The sequence below is a fragment of the Diadema setosum genome, chromosome 2 (assembly GCF_964275005.1).
Source record: "Diadema setosum chromosome 2, eeDiaSeto1, whole genome shotgun sequence".
Taxonomy (NCBI): domain Eukaryota; kingdom Metazoa; phylum Echinodermata; class Echinoidea; order Diadematoida; family Diadematidae; genus Diadema; species Diadema setosum.
Genome location: NC_092686.1, coordinates 24,199,987 through 24,218,000, shown reverse-complemented (window position 1 = coordinate 24,218,000; position 18,014 = coordinate 24,199,987). Strand labels below are relative to the sequence as shown.

The following is an 18,014-nucleotide window of genomic DNA, read 5'->3' as shown; positions in this document are numbered from 1 at the left end:
AACAGACTGCAATACATATCTGTGCCTGTTTCTCATTAAAAAAAAAAAATTGTCGAGTGCACACAGCACGTGGACAATATTATTCAGCACACGTTACTGCTCTCACCTCCAAATAGCCCCCTTACTGGTGGAAGAGCAGTAAAATTTAATACTCTATCCCTCTATCTCATGGCAAGAAACAGTCTGTTGACTCTGTGAATGGAAGCCAACATAACAAAGCTTGATCCACACCCATGCACTCTTTTTTTTAAAATTATTATTATTTGTGAATGACTTTTCATCCATGGTGCCTCACAGGTAAACTGCTGAAGTGGCACTGATCTACCAACAGAATGAAGAAATGAAAAACAGCAGCACAACTAACAACTTTAGATTCACAAAGTATTTCATGCTGTAATGCTCAGATCTGACACCCAGTAAAATGCAGTACCACCAAATCTGCTCTGGAACACCCCGATATATTTAAATGCCTGCCAGATTAGTATGCCCTTCTAAAGGGCTAATTGATCAAATGGCTACCACTTGCATCGGACGGGGACAAGACTTGACCTTACGGCGAGGAATCACATCATTGTGGGAAAAATCTTCAGGCTGCATCTTGGAACACGACAACAATCCCAGCCGATGGAGTCCATTAGCTGAGATAACACTGAGCAGTGCAGAGTCATAAATGGGCGGGGCTGGAGCCCGGAGCCCCACCAATGTAGTCATGAAGCCACGCCTCTCCGCCTTGAGTCATTGTTGTTCATGTTGTTGCTCTCGGACAGTGCAAGGTATTGCGGAGGCAGGGGCTGGCTGGCTACAGTGGGGATGGCATGGACTAGTTTAACGCACCACCACGATGTGCTGCGGGCCATCCTGCTGGTGGTGTTGCAGCAACTTTGCTCCAACTCTCCTCCAACTTGCAGGAAGCCCCGTCGCGAACGATACCGCCATCCTCACCAACGCTGCGCTGGGTGATGAGTGACATGGGATCTTGGCTGGTGTAGGTTATAAAGCGGGGAAGGGGGCTGTCACGCATGTGATTCCATTTGAGGGATGGGGGAGACGCCGGGGGGTTCCTTGTTGATGGGCGTGCCTTTCTTCCGACCCCAGATGGCTGCCGGAAGTGGGGAACGACTCTTCTTTGGTAGTGGCATGGTTGCATTGATGTCAATAGGCTGTAAATGACAAGCAAGAAGTCATATAATAATCATACAATAACACAAATTGATATCAAAGCAAATGCCCTATCAGTTCACTGAAGACATTTTGTGACACATTCCAATTCAAATGTGCATCTTCCATTAGAACCTGCATATTCCAAACAATAGGAAGGAGATATCTTTAAATGGCAATGCAATTTGAGTGATATAATTAACAAGGCAATGGCATGATGTCTCCGACAATTTTGTATGAAAAGCCAGCAACAGTTACAAGATTTTTTTTTTTTTTTTTGACATATCATGTTCATTCTCCAGTTAAGGTTTTGTAGGTACAGTGCATGTGTTTAGTTCTCATATATCCCTACAGAAACAATGCATTGTCTTGTGCAGTAAAAAAGTATGTAGATCACATCGAATATCAAATGATTGATATGCACTCCTGGTCAGAATCCTAAGCATCTACATCACAAACTCAACTACTCCTTGGTACAAGACAGCATTTTTTGTATCACATGTCTTTGTATGATTTTTGATGTCCTCTTAACAATCACTTTCCAAGAGACGGGGAAAAAGAAAGAATGTTTACTTACCACGCCACTGTCCAAAGAGCTGGCACTACTCCTGTGATCTGCTTTATCTGTAGGGGGAGAGAGAGAAATAAAAGAAAACAAGCATGTCAGGCACATGAACATCAACAGCAAAACAGCAGAAGGTAAAACACATCAGCCTTCTTCAAAGAGGTAAGTCTTTCAGGCCAAAGTCGCATGGGTTTCAAATGAAAACCCCATCCCCACCCCCCCCCCCCAAAAAAAAAACCACATCATCAAATATAGATGTTTTGCTACTCAGTGACTCTTTGAATCTAAAATGCTGTCTGCAGGACAGTTTGAGGGGGATAACTGTTGGGGAAACTACATGTATCAAATTGCTGACACACAGTTGAAAATTTATGAGAAGTGACATGACGTGCAGTCACATAATAACCTATTGTGCTGAAACCGAAAGCTGCTCACAACCTCCACGGTCTAATGTCACTGTAACACTAGAAAACAAGAAATCAGCAAGTGAAAGTAATTCACAAATCAGAGAGGTTTTGATCTTCTTGAATTAGGTCATGAAGAGAGATATTCAAGTTTTCAGGGAACATATATCTTTCCTCTGTCTCCTACTTACTGGCTGCCTCTTTGAGGTCCATGAGGGAGTTGGAGAGGGTGGAGCGCTTCAGGCCACCACCCTCCTTCAGGGGCGGGGCCAGCGAGTCGATGCTGCCGCTCAGGTTCTGGGTGCTGGCCAGGCTCTCCAGGTCAAGTCCCACCCCGGAGTCTGACGTACTCGCCTGGCTCTTACGGATCAGCTTCTGGCGCTCCAGCTCGGCTAGAAAGGGGGGAAAACCAGGAGAGATAAGATTCAAATTAATGAAATTCTTGTGTTGAGATGTTTTTATTGTAACTGATCAACAAATTGCCCTACATTGTACATTATGTACACTGTACATAAGCACCGAATTAATCAATGTTTAGTAGTAGCCATGATAAAAAAAAAAAAAAAAAAAAAAAAAAAATCATGGGCATGCATACTCAAGCTGGATTCAAACAAATGACCTCCCGATGACTGGACAAGCATCTTATTGCAATGAGATTAGTTTTAAAACATCAATAACGACCACACAAGATTACAGATTGGTGATCTCTCCTTCCCACTGGTAAAATAATGAAAGTGTGCATGCAATCATGAGGTAAAGGAAGTGATGATTCAAAGACGTTTCAGGGGTTTTATCACAAGCATTCTGCTTAAATTTTAGAACATACATGTATGCTCCATGAAATAGCAGGGCATGATTTAGAAGATTGATACAAACTGTTTTGGACAAATAAAATTTCTAGAATCTCACTAGTATCAAATATTACATTAATCTCCTGACCTTTGCCTGCTACATGTCCTAAGATTCTTTATCCAGTATGTTCGTGTAACTCATCTCCCGAATATTCTACCTAAACATACATGCAGATGTAAAAATGCATACTCTATAGAGTCTGAAATGGGCAATGTGTAATCAAATAATTCAAAGACAATCATAAATGCCACAAGGAAATAAATAAAGAAGGAACGCACTGCGCCGAGTCTAACAAAAGTATCCTGGAATCAATTTTACAAGAAAAATATTTCCTTGTTGTAGGTGCAGGTTAAATAATAATGTAATTCACAACATATTCACACAAATTTGATCACCCTTGGCACATTACATTAGACACCATTAACTTTTGAAATCTTATCATTTTGACCACATACAAAGACCACAAACCATGTCATAATCTAGGGGTGCAAAATGCAAAACAAGCAAATCTTACTGAAAAATATTCACAAATTTATGCCAACGAAAAAACTGGTGAGCGGTACATGTATATTTCAGGAGAAAACCAAGTGAAAAGGTGATGGTACTTATTGCTGGTGAGGTGTTCTGAGCAATTAACTTAGAAAGGAACCATACACACTAAATGAGACCACCCAAACTTATATAATGCAAGCAAATTGAAGAGATAAAATAAATATGTTGTCAAATTGGTAGCAATAGTTATCACGACAGATGGCGGTAACATAATCATCAGTGTAAGAGTTGGAAATCAAAAACACAGAAAATGCACTTAAAAATCAGTCAATTGTATGTCCTGGCAAAATGTAACAAAAATACAGTCATGTGGCAGTCGTATCAATTCAACATTTGTTTTTCTCTCTCTCTCTTTCAAAGGTTTAGGACAACAAGCTACATTGTATCAACAGGTCTGCAGTTATCGACAGGAAATTGAGAGGATGTTAACGACAAAGTCACATGGTATGCTGTAAGATCTGCATAATTTCCGCAACTGTGCCGAGAATGAGTACCTCTATGACTTCTGAGTAAGGTACCACTCTGAAAACGGTACACAACGCTTACAGCTCTATCACATGGAGGGAAAATATAAGCTGGGCCATTCTCTTTTGTGTGTGTGTGTGTATTGTTGTTGGTTTAACAGGGAGAATTTATCTAATAGGAATCTAGCATATAGAAATCAATAGCACTGAATTTTATTGAACTTCAAAATCATGGTAAACAACTGGTTTATGGGAATCAGATGAGACATGTGTTAAATTTAGAGGGAATTGCCGTATTTCAGAAGATATGGCTGAGACTGATCTCTAATTTATGAAATAATATCATTCAGTCTCTGTGGGTTATTTGTGAAGAAAATAATGCAGATTAGACTAGCTTTCAGTACAGCATTCTTGGTGAAGTCGCAAAATCTAGAAGGCTTGGTGTGAGGCAGAAGAACTATTGTGAGCAACAATAGCATAGACTAGAGGGATAAATATTGTTTAGACATTATTGGAAGTCTTCACACATAGAACTAATCAGAAAACTAAATCATATAAAAAAGGAACATTAAAAGGAGTCAAAATCTCACTGCAATCCATGCTTTAAAATAAGAGGCTTCTGCAGCAATAAATATACTCAAAAGTCAATCTGTGACCAGGATTATTTTTGCTTGCGAATGAAGAGACATTGTCTAGTAGCATATAGCACCAACATTCAGAGTACTTTGTTATTCAGCTCTGATGAAATCATAGGCAACCGTATTATCTAGTTCAAATTGATCAATATTGCAACAATGAAAACAGGTCTGAGAGTAGGCAAGGAGGAAACATTGTTTCCCAAGGCTTGAAAGTGTTCACTGGTTTGCTTGACAACTTTTGTACAAAAAAACTGTGTCGTGCTATTTATTGTACCTTTTCTCCGTTAATGTGGGTGCCATAGGCTGCTGACATACGCCACTTCATACACATATCAAAGCGAAAAACTGAGAGGTGCAGATGGTATCCTCAAATCAAAAAGTTCTGGTTATGAATCACACAAAATCCAAATGAAAAAATATGTTCTGCCATCGTTGCTACCACTGCATAATTGATATTTGGGATGACTTGGGGATAAAATGAGGAGAAACCATTCCCTCCCCTCCCCGAGGAGAAAATTACCGGTTTGTGTTAAACATGATAATTATCCAGTGCTGAATACTACCTCTTTGCCTAAAGGTGGCTTAGGTATCAAGTTTATGAGAATTCCAAACCTTGTAGCAAACAGGTTAAACATCACAACTTTGTGTTTGGAAATGTTCTCACAACACAGTAGAAAGGGGTTTAAAAATGGAAAAACAGAGAATTAAAGCTCTGTATGATCTGTTCCTTCCAAAAAAAAAGAAAAATTGTTCATTGACAAAATGGCCATTCTGCATGTTCTATGAATGCGTTTGTCCTGCCTGCACGGATGATAAAATAAAACTATGACTTAGGTGGAATATCATAGATCATGCATTACCTTAAAACCTTGTTTATAAAGTTCTGTGTCTGTGTGTGTATGTGCAATACACATGATCGTGATAGGCATATCTTCATGTGTGGAGCTGTGTGCGTGGGTTTATGTGTATTTGTGTGTATGTGCATATGCATACATGTCAGGCGTGTCTCCATGTGTGTGATACATTTCCCCTCACTCCTCCAAAATGTTGCAGAAGTGCTCAAGGTATCATATGCTGCTAAAAACTAAATACAAAGAAACTTGAAAACTAAAATGAAGCTTGATGCTCCCGGTATCTTGTGAGCGTGCTCAGGATCATCCTTACCTGCCCATAGCTTCCGTTTATTATATGGAATGGCAGCTGAACACAAAAAGTTATAATAATATGGTGGTCACTTCGGAGTATGATGTATTTCAACAAAACACCACGCACAGTAGCAGTCGGCCAATGATAATGAATGTGCACTTTAGGTGTTGGTATTACAGTGTATTATCATACAGACATTCACTTATGAAGTTATGTTTACTTGCCAATAATTGCATTGATGACACAGCAAAGCAAATGATGAATTAAAAATGTTAAGTTGCAAACTTTTTATACTATTTTGGCTACGTATCAAAACCATATCTTTATATGCACAACTGTATGAAGTACCAATGCTTGGTTGGCATTACGACAGGCATAATGTACATAAATTTGCACTAATACCATAAACTAATTAATAAAAAAAAGAAATAGATCTCTTTTTTTGGTGTTGACCCTTAAATGTTAGTGGCAATTAAAGCTGATTTTATGCCAAGAGGGAGTGCTTTGGATATTATTTAGTGATTGCAGACTACAAATCAAACACTTCATTAAATCTGTGGCATTAAACCTAACATTTTTAACTTACAATGCATCTGAAGACACTTCATTTTTTTTTTCAAGCACTCATGGACTTTGAAAGAACGTTAGAGAAACTATGTTGTTTCTTCTATCACAAAAATACATCATTGTACACAGTTTCAAATCATAGCCTTTTCTGGTAGATAATCTAGTTTTCTGATGAACTGGCTGGAAATTAGTATAAGGCTTGCAGAATAGTAAAGTGTCTTGCTTTCAAAGCAGTGTGAAAGAAGATTTATGAGCTTCTCTCTGCGTGTTTCCTCAAGAAATATTTTTTTCTAAGTACCAGCAAGCACTGTCTGAAACGGCTAGTGAGGAAATCATTGTTCTTCCACTAACTTCCTCCAACCTAGCCATCCTATGTGGACAGGTACGTCCATGGACGATGGATCATTTGATTACTGGGTGTCATGAAGCAAAGCATGGAGTCGTGCAGATGAGGTGTGAAATATTTTGATGCATCTCCTTAAAAAACAAACAAAAAACTGGAAATCTTGGCAAGTATCATAATGAAGAAGGAGAAATCTACAGAAAGAAGAGAAAAAGAAAACAATATTCACCTTCTATCCTGAGGCTCTCCATCTCCTCAATCTCCAGGATGCACTCCCGGATGTCGGCCACAAACTTGGTCCTGTCGTCGGGGTGACTGGCACAGAACGAGGCGAGCGTCTTGTCTTGCCGCGATACCAACCTGATGCCGTATGGATAGTCTGGTGGAGTAGGAGGGCAGATGGAAGGAAGGGATGGAACAAAATGGTTTTACATCACACTGAAGGGATAGATGGCACTTAATTGTCAAGAAATTGCAACAAAGACAAACAAGTAAACACAAATGGCATTGCTTGAAATGAGCAAAAAAAGAATCCTTCTTTGGAAAGTCCTCATGGAATTTTAGGATGGCATAAAACTTCAAATTTTGTACTTTGGCCTGCCAGTGCTGCAAGTTGGTCAATTTCTGCATTCTCTAGCTACACTGCATCTGTTTACTTCCATGATCACTAACCTGATCAAACAACAATGACACCACCACCACCAACAACAACGACAATCCCAAATCAGTCTGCAAATATGTCAGTCATTGGGTCAACTAGCTGGTTCATTAGTTGTTTACTCAGGTAGTCACTATGTCAGCCTCTGGTTAGTCGGTCAATTAGTCAGTATAAAGCCACTCTAGTCAGATGGTTGGTCAGCCAGACCATCATATAATCAGTTAAGTTGGTCAGTCCTTCAGCTAGACAGTTGGTCATCTAGTCTGAATAGTTGGTCATCTAATCTGAATACAGTAGTTGTTCAGTAAGTCAGTCAAGCAACCACTTAGCTGTGCGAAGTAAGTTTTCTTGGGTCATTTGTCGTGTTGCACTCACGTTGAGAGGAGAACTCGAGAACCGTAGCCCCCTGGAGAGACACCTTATGTTTGTAGCCCAAGATGGCACCCGTCTTCTTCTTGTACAACTTGGTCACCTGCAAAGTCAATCCATTCAAATCACATCAGTCGGACCATTTAGATTTTATCAGTCCCCATGGCAGCTGACTACACCTATCACATGTACCCAAAGACTTGATATGCTACTGGCTATAATATTTACTGCACTCTATATTATTTTCTGCTTATGTTGGGTTTTCAAAATATCAAATACAGACTGAGCTGAAATATGGAAATCAAAACAAAACAACTGTTGTGATTATGAGACAGAGGTTGCAAAAATTGTTAAATGTCTGCTGTTGGTTCTCAAATTACTTATTTGCATGGGGGTGGGAGAGAGAAGGGAATTTAAAAACTTATCAATAATGAACACAAATGGCTCCCACTAGTCATACTAGAGATTCACCAACAAACCACAGGCTCCCTGTTGCACACATGAAAGACACTACAATATGGCTAAACCGTATAACATTTCGCTATATGGCAGCAGTTATGAGTGAAGGCAAGTATTATAACATATCATATTGCGAAGCTCAACTTTACAACAGCCATCGAAACAGACATCAAAGAGACGGAGAGTCTGCTCCGAGTCTTCAGAAAGAAAGTATGGATGAGAAAGAGCTTTAGAATAATCTGTGTGTCATAGTAACATAATGACGCTCACACACACAAAAAAAATTCTCCAGACAAGCCTTTCCATACAAAATATGTAAAATCTACAGCAGCAAAAGCTGTGAAAATCCATTACGACGGTCGTTAACCCAAACCAGAGCTCATAAACACTGGAAAGACAAAAAGACGACAGCTCCTCTGTATTCTACCCACCAGAATCATGTCGTTGAGTAGGAAGACCTCTCGTATGTGTTTCTTGTCCTTCTTGGTGGGGTCGTTCACTTCCAGGAGACTGCAGGAGCTGACCAGCCTGCGGTGCGGCTCCGCCAGCTAGATGGAATACAATGGGTGAAAGGAAAAATTGCCATGATACCAGTGTGTTTTTGTTGTTGTTGTTGTTTTGGTTTGTTTTGTTTTGTTTTTACTGTTGTCATAATCATGTCTACTGATAGAAAGGGAAGGCAGGGTGGTTATCTATTCTCAATGTACTTATTAACTAAGAATGTTTGCTTAATGTCTTCTGCAAGCAACATTCAGTTTTAATCTTTACGAGACTTGCGCTGGAACTTAAGATGCACAAAATGGCATAGAGAAACCATAGAAAAACATCATACAAGGATGACAGTGAGCAAGGCAGCTTTTTTGTTTGTTTTTCTACACTGGATTCACAGTCCGTCTGGCTTCATGTCCCTGCTTGCTAATCCGACATACTGCTAGCTGGCTGGCCGTGTTGTATGCCAACTGGTCCAGGCAAATTGCACACACTGGAGTCAAGAAAGCCAGTCTGGCTGATTTCAAACGAGGGTGGGGGCAATGGACTCACCGGGAACGGCTTCTCGCCGACGATGTTCTGCTCCAGCTTGCGTACTGCTGTCACATGATCCTCTCCCGGCTGAAAGGACTTCTTCTTGATCCTCTCGTAGATGCCTTGTAAGAGTTCGGGGTCCAGGTCATGCTCATCATCAATGCCTATTTATGGTGAATAAAAAAAAAAAAATATGTTTTTCTAAATATCAAAGAAATATATTCAAATTCATGAATGTTTCTGGTACGACCAATTGGTTAACAAGTCATCAGTCAGTTCTCGCTAGGGTTGTTATAGATCTCCAGCAAACTTATTTTCTCTTTCAATGTGGGGACAGCAGTGGATGACAGTCATAGGTAAACTGCAAAAACTAGATTTCTTGGTGTTCATGCAGTCTAGATGTGAATCTGTTCTTCCTTGCTCACTAGAGGGAGCTATACAGTAGCTAATCTGCGTGCTGAGCTTCAACTGGTTTGTCGCAGAAATGTTAAAAGTGGTAGACTTTCATTTTTGTGATGGTCCATCTGATCATGAACTACTCTGATATGAAATAATTTCTGAAACTGTCATACGAAAAACATGCTTAGGATTTATGGGTAATAGTGATATGGTAATGTATAATCATTTATGTAGAGAAAATATGACACAACCACGAATCTCTACCTCCCAAAGTTTGTTTTAACAGTTGAGACCAACATCTTGTATCAACGCTTAGTTGAATATGTAACTTAGTACATTGGAGAGGAGAAAAAAAAAATGAAAACAAAACATTTAAAAGTTATCTAATACGTGATGATAGCTTTATCAAGGATGATCATGAACTGAACTATGCCACTTCAAAACGCACTTTTATTATCTCACTAATAAAATGAGTGAGAAAGTTTCATAGCACGACATGAAAGTGTTGACCCTTTTCCCCCATCATACAGTATTCTGTACCGAGATGATAATGATTACACGACGGTTAAACAGTGTTGTGGTTTCGTATCGTTACAAGCTCCTCGCATATCTCCTTACCCAGGACAGCACTACAGCTCTAGTTTCGATGTGAATGTTGGCACAACATTTCCCCAACGAACTGTTTGTGAATGATCTACGGTGACTAATGCAACAATCCCAGCAGCAGAATGCATTCGAACGATGCAGTGACCTCGAATACCATGGTTTTTCTTTTTCTCACATAGACTTCCTCATCAGAGCGCCATGAAAATCATTTCTCTTTCCTTTTTTGAATTATACACACACATCTCTTTCTCTTTCAGCTGTGTTTATAGACAGAGTCACTGACCAATTTCCATTCCTGTTCGCATCTTGTTTTCTTTATGTGTGTGTGTTTTGTGTCCTTATGTGCAGTGTCCATCTGTCTGTCTTACCACTTCCATTTCAGAACTGCTAAAGATTCTCGACATACATTGCGGTCCTAAACTTCCTAGGACTTTTAATTTTGTGCAGTTTTGTGTCTGCACATGTAATTAGTTGGATGTTTTACTGTCTATCAGTGCCTGGTAAAAGAAATGTCAACCAAGACAGTTATATTTTCATCTCAATAACCAAAATTATTGACATACAATGTAGACCTTGTGAAAATTGCAATCCTTTGCATATGGGATCTGGGCGTGCTATGTACAAACTCTATGGGAAGTCGCCATATCTTGTCATGATTAAAAAGGTTGATTAACAAAGTGCACTTTGTTTTGTATTAGCAGGTCCCTGTGCATGTTTGTATGTATGTGTGTGTGTTTGTCTGTCTGTCCACCCATGTCTGTCTCCAGCGCCTCCTCACCGCTGAGATTCTTGACAAAGTCCTGGAGCTTCATCTTGCGCTCCGGCTTGACGTTGGGGTTGTGGAGGTCCGTCGTCAGCATGATGATGGCGAAGGAGAGGATGAAGATGGTGTCCATGTTGTGGAACTGACTGACAAACTCCGAGTTACAGTAGCAGTACCTCTTGGAAAATGCCTACAGAGGTAGAGAAAGAGAAAAAAATGCAGATCATATTAAAAGATGAGTAAAAGATGACGGACAATCAGACAGATGTATTTGTTTGCTTTACATACTTCGGAGTGACATATGTTGTTTCTCCTGGAGAATTCAGTTTGAGTTCATAGAGGAAGAGTGAAGACAGATGACAATATTTAGGTTCATCCCCACAAAATGCAAGTCCAAAGATCTTTTGTGAGTAATACTGATTGGTATTCTTCCTGATTTTGCATGGCAACTGAATATCATAGGACAAGAGAGCATAAAACCACCACCATTTTGTTGTTGTTGTTGTTGTTTTTCTTTTTAAGAAAGTCCAAATTACATGACTTCATCATTGCTTGGTTGGTCTAACTTCAGAAATTCTCAGGACAAGTAGGGATGGTTGCCACGGGAACCATGGAGTAGACATCATCAACAAATCGTGAACACATTTGGAAAACATCACTGAAATATATCAATTGTGCATTGAGATGGGGCAAAAAACAACAAACCTATTTCACAAAGTCACATAGATGCCTTAAAAAAAAAGACGAGATAGATTGTGTTGGTGTATCCATGGTAAGGTAAATACGTGTGATTCTACTTCTGGTTGTCAAGGAAATGATGGGCTAATAAGATCCATTCACCAACCTACGTGTGTACACTCCCAGTATGACCTACCCATCCCATGATCAGTGAGTGGTCGGAGAGCAATGATGGCCGCCGAGATTTGTTTCAATACGTGAGTGACGGACATTCAGCGGGGATCATGATGGCCCAGTTTCACTTGCCATGCGTGCCATAACAAAGGATCATGTGTTCAAGTGTAGGCCTACCACTCATCCAGAGACTATACACTGCAATCATTCAATCAACTAACCTTGGACCCTGGGATCAACCCATCGTGTCTGAGGGGAATTTTAATATTACGACAGAAATCATCATCTAACTCATCCTCAAATTGGCAACTCTATGTTTCAATGCTTAGCTTTAATATTGTGGGAAAGATTATGGAACTGGTTGAATCCATTAAATCTGCACAAAATTAGGCCAAAATGTACAAATATTTAAGAGAGACACATGAATCCTGTTGTTCTAAACATGTGTTGCCAAATTAAGAATCATTTATACATTTCAATGATTAAGAGATTTATTTGAAACTTCTACTATTGAAACAGACAATTGTGCAAAGAGAACAAAGAGCTCATATGAAAAAGAATTCTATACTCCAAGTCTACCTTGTGAAAGACTAAGATTGAATAATAATAATAAATGATTGAAAAAAAAAAACACACATACACAGATAAAGCACATACATTGTACCAGAGAGATGTTGTGTCTAGGACTAAGTGAGTTAAAGCCCACTTGAAAATGATGCAACCATGGTAGGTACAGACAAAACAGCTGGATCTAAGCCATATGCCCTTTGGTCTACTGAACTGATACAGTAAACTTTCCAGCACTAAACATCTGCCATGCCTTGCTTGCCATGACTTTTTGTAGTCTTTTCTGGCAGCTAAGTGGCTGCTAATAGCTAGAATGATGATGTTGAGCCTCATAGATGTGCGAGATCCACACAGACAGGAAAGGGGCAATTAAATCTTCAGGGCCAGAAATTAACACTGTGATGCATTTTGAAACACTGACAAAAAAGCAGTATTTAAGGGTGAATGCAAAGAGTTCACACGAATGAAGTACATAAGAATACGGTACTGCATATTAAAGCACAGAGTATGAATTCTGTCTGGTCTAAAACCTGTTTGAATGTTTGACAAACTTCGACGCAAGCTTTCAAAGTTAGATTGGGAAACTACACAATTCAAGTTTGCCAATTACACTAATATTAACACAACGTCCTTGGTTAGCATGGAACATGTGCTAACAAGTTCTTGTCTGACCAATCTACAAGGGCTCGTTGGTATGAGGAGAAAAATATTGTTATTGCTCAGGGCTCGATAAACCCAGTCTGAAGCTCATCAAGGCCGATACAGTTTCGTATTGCATCACAATCTCTTCTGTATATGTCTCTACACACAGCCATGGCAATGAGCGGAGAGCTGCATCTACGCCCGTTTCCTTGCCAAAATATGATCGGTTCCTGTCAGCCGTTGGCACTAAGCTCACAGCGGGCCGTCTGCGCTATAACTTTTTCACTCTCAGTTTCCCTGTAACACGCTATGATTTTTCTCCATACTCATTTTCCCCCAAAACAAACCTGCTTAGGAATAATTTCATCCCAATACGGTGAAGAGTGACAATATGACAATGGCTGTGACACTGCCTCTTCTTTTATGGTCATCATAACATTCACTGCTCTGTTCACGGAAGCGTCAGATTTTCAAGAAGAGCTACGTGTGGGTTACAATGTCGAACAAAAATGTCTGATTCGCTTGAACTTTGCCTTCTTCACAATATCATAAATCACTCCCATGTGCCCACCATCAGGGAAAATTTACTTTTCCCCAGTGGGCAACTCATCAAACGCAAGCTGGAAAGCATCCCGACTTGGTCTGAACATGCATATTATGTTCTCCTTAATGGCCCACAGCTTTATAAACTGTCCAGCCTCACCTGCATACAATATCAAGCACAGTGCGTGGCCCGGAATGCGAGATGTGGCGACCCGAATCTCAAAAACTTCACTGTCGCAACTTGGAATTCAACATTTCGTCTTGTCTGCAGTGATACGTGTGACGCACGATGGATCAGCTCTGAAGACGTGGACATGAATGTTGCATTAGACGGGCCCGCTGAAGTTTGCAAAATTTTACCCTCATATCATGTTTAGAATTTCGCATGTAATAACAATGCCATTTACATGCACTGTGTTGAGGGTATGGTAGGTGAGCTCTGGTATGTCTAACATTTCATCCCAAACAATCAAAATGACACACAACCATCCAGATCTTTTATTTATTTATTTATTTTTTTTTTATATCTACATGTCGTACGGCAGCAGTCCCATGCCAAGAGCCATATTAGAGGCGAACATTTTGGTAATTCATTCTTTTTTCCCCAAATACACAAAATGGGGCCTATAAAAAACAGGATGGGTAATACAACAAATTTCTACTTTCAATTCTACAAAGTTGTCTCCAAAGAGAAAGCAATGTCTACATCAGATAAGTTTCTAGAGCATGCCTGATTACAAAGCAACTGGTCATGCTATGGTCAACCATTAAATAAAACATTGAAAATTCCTGCTTAGACATGATTGAGAGTGTACCTTTTTGATTTAGGAACAGACAGGATATGAAAAAAAAAAAATCCCCCTTTTTTTACCACTGGGTGTAGAGTAAGTTTTGGAAAATTTAATTGAACGGAAAAAAAAAAATATCATTTTGACATGGTGCACACAGGAAACCCAGTCCTCGCGGTGGAGACATTCCTGTTTGGATGTACAATTGTACAACGGTGGAACGGAATCGTGCAGGACTGTTTTTATTGCGTAATACATCCTGATTTGTTCCCTGTTTGAACAACAACACTGACGCAAACCTCCTGCATTTAGATATGAGGCAACCACAACCTGCACTTTTGTTGGCAAACTTTCGGTGGCTGTGAGTTTCAAGGCACGGGCTGAGTACAACATAGAAGCAAAGCACAGAGAGCGTGAAAATTTCACAATATTACCATTCCTTACAAGCATCTTGCACACCGCAAATGCATTTGTGAAATGCCTGACTATCTGACTATCAAGACACACATCTATAAAGCGGTCATGAAATCACCAAATGACCATACTACCTGAATGTGTGCAATCCAATCTCTGTACACTTTAATATGATCACACACATCCAGAGCCCAAATACTACTGTAGTGGGTGCAAACAATACAATTTAATTCTCAATAGTGAGGCTCTTAAATCTGCCTAAATTCCCACTATGACTTACAATATGATAGATAACTACAGTTGTTTGAAAACAAATCAGTGGAGTAAAATTTGACCTGCTTCTACAATAACAAAACAAACTCTAAACTGCAGCAAATTCCTGTAATAAAAATCACACACCTACCCCCTTCTACCACACCTTTTCACCTCTATCTCGTGGTGCAGAAACAAGTTCCGCAATGAATAGTACATTCATCTGCATATTCGAACTCCTTTGCTGGCCTACCGGCATATATAAAACAGCCACGGTATTTAACTGCTTCCCCAGAATAGGCAGATATCCTGAATTGTTTTCTGGAAATTTAATAGTCTGGCTGATGTCATGTCTCCCCCATCTGTCCCCTTTTCTGCTTTTCTCTTTTCTCCCTGTGGATCATATTAAAGCCACTATTTACTATTGGAAGCAGTGATTAAAAATGTTTGAGTTTTAACATTTGATGCACACAGGTGACAGCTGTAGTATGTATAATTCAGTTGTATCACAAAACATCCTACCCAATAAAAATTTTGCAATAAAAGCCGCAAATATAACATAATATCACTAATTTTCTCAATAAACCATAACTGTAGACATTAACTCTAGAAAAAAAAAACAATTGATGAAGCTATTGTTCACATTTTGTATATTTAACAATACTTAACATTGACAATATTGATTAACAGTTTTACATTGGTCGTTTCTATCCCTAACTCTCATTTTAGTACTATTTTGAACCACTAAAGCTGGGTTTGTTTGTTTGTATATTTGTTTGTTTGTTTTAACTTAACTGTATATGGCAATGGCACCACAACACAAAAGCAAACAAGTCCCCTTTGGTACTTCTGTTGCTGGGTCTACAATTCTTTTCTATCCTTGACAAAATTTACAGAAATTTAATCAAAATCAAGCCTTTATGTCTTTCCAAGAATACAGTTGTTCTTTTTTTTTTCAATTATCCGAGGCGGAAAGTAGAGCAAGGAAAGCACTGCGGAGTCAACGTTAAGAGCAGTGAAGAACCTTCAATCTGCAGGAAGCGTCAGCCCGTGGTCGACCCAAGGCGGGCCAAAGTACGAGATCTCACACTCGAGGTAACCTTGCACGCAGTGCAGCCTCTCATGGAGCACGGCATGATGGGAAGGACGGGGGATAAGGATCAGCCCCGACGACGAGGAGGAGTAGGAGTTGAGCCGAGTGACACTGAGGATTAGGGCCGATTCTTTCGCCCCTATCGCTCCATCTGGCGACGCCCCTTGTTAACCCCCGTTGATCCGCTCTCCGGCCCAAACAGCTGGGCAAACCACAGTCGAGAGTGGCTCTCACAGACAGTATGGTAGCCACAGGGTTAAACCAAGGATTAGGAAAATGCCATAATCATAAGCGATGAGGCATTCCCTAAGCTGGATTATGGACGCAATGTCTATCTTTATTATTGCAGCTCTTACTTGATTTGTTTATTTGGCTGAACACTCCAAAGCATGCTCGTCCATGCCACGAACACATACAGACAAACCAAAATCTACTTTAGTGTGTCTGTTCAGCATAGTACAGCAAACTATCCAATAAACATGAAACTCAAAATTCATATGAAATGAAACAAGGGGATGATTTCACAATTTTTTTTGTTTTTTTTGTGGCAGTTTTTAAACCAAGTGTAACTATATCACTCTTGTTATGCATGTCATTGTCGAGGAGTGATTTTGCCAATTTTCAAGGTCACTCTAGACCTAGTCCATGTTTCAAAATCAACGCCTGTCTGCTGATATAGGGTAATGACGTGATGGAGACATGTTCATCAGGTCATTCACCTTCATCATACCCTCTGCTTATGTGCAAGTGGCACACAGTACACCAGTTTATAGCTGCCCCTATCAACAGGGAAAAAGTAGCACATTGAACGCACACCACGGCGCACCCTGGGCAGATCAGCAGCCACACGATGAGTGATACCACGGGGAGACGACAGAGATTATCAAGCCATTCCTTTCTCCCCCCACCACGGCATCACAAGACTGGGATGATTCAACCACCACGATTCAAACGAGGCATCATCGGGACGACCCTACACATGACATGGGTGCTGGCCAACCTCAAACAAAAAGAATGCGTCATCTCCATAATGACATGGAAGAAATTGGATGAGAGTCATTGTGTAATGTGTAGATGAGCCATGTTTATTAAAATGAACTACTTTGATACAGATTTACTTTAATTTAGATGACCAACAATATGACAAGATTGGCAAGAAGAATGACAAAGGTTGAGGAGGGGAAGACAAGGACAAATAAGGGAAAACACAACTGACGATAAAATATGAAATAAAAAACAAAAGCACAAAACAAATACAATCTGCAACATTTAATTGAAACAGGGCATTATTTAGCATATGCACACCATTCATTTTCATCTCTTGCACATATGGGGTGGGGGGAAGGGTCATCTGCCATTTCTGGCTCAAAAGGCAGAGATTACTTGGGAGTCGACAGACTGGTTTACATGTACAACTGTATGATTATATTCAAATTTCTTGATACCACATCAGCTAAACCACAGGATGTTTCTAGTAAACCAGGTAGGTTGGCCTAAGGTTTGCCTGCCATAACAGTAACTTGTAGATTCCAAGTATTCAACCAAATTCAATAAGAACAGATAAGTATCCAACAGTTCATTACCAGGCCAGGAAAAGAGGTGGGGGGGGGGGGGGAAACATCTAGAAATTTGAATATATCAATAAAGGATGATTTCACCTACAAATTTTGTCACAGTTTTTATTTCTTCCACTAAGATAAAAAAAAATCAGATTCAGAAAATGTTCGCGAATGTATTTGAGCTCACCTCCATCAATCTCTCAATCTTTTGCGCCTCTCCCGGAAGCAAGAAGGACATCTGGAACTTCCTCAGCGCCTCATCTATGTTCATCCCTTTGAAGTCCATGGCCTCCACAAAACACCTGATGGTGAATAATTTATGGAAAATGGTTATACGA

The 18,014-nt window shown here is 39.9% G+C and overlaps 1 protein-coding gene across 2 annotated transcripts in view; it reads right to left on the bottom strand.

The window, feature by feature from the left end:
- Positions 1-767: 767 nt before the first annotated feature.
- Positions 768-18,014, bottom strand: part of LOC140246236 (uncharacterized) — a 263,015-nt gene continuing 245,768 nt past the window's right edge. For both annotated transcript variants that reach the window (XM_072325692.1, XM_072325693.1), the window contains 9 exons: positions 17,864-17,978; positions 10,982-11,156; positions 9,217-9,362; positions 8,607-8,723; positions 7,723-7,819; positions 6,919-7,068; positions 2,319-2,519; positions 1,736-1,782; positions 768-1,160 (listed from right to left, as the gene is read on the bottom strand). In XM_072325692.1, coding sequence (XP_072181793.1) covers positions 1,014-1,160; positions 1,736-1,782; positions 2,319-2,519; positions 6,919-7,068; positions 7,723-7,819; positions 8,607-8,723; positions 9,217-9,362; positions 10,982-11,156; positions 17,864-17,978 — 1,195 coding nt within the window. In that variant the 3' untranslated portion in view covers positions 768-1,013. The remainder of the gene's footprint in view (positions 1,161-1,735; positions 1,783-2,318; positions 2,520-6,918; positions 7,069-7,722; positions 7,820-8,606; positions 8,724-9,216; positions 9,363-10,981; positions 11,157-17,863; positions 17,979-18,014) is intronic.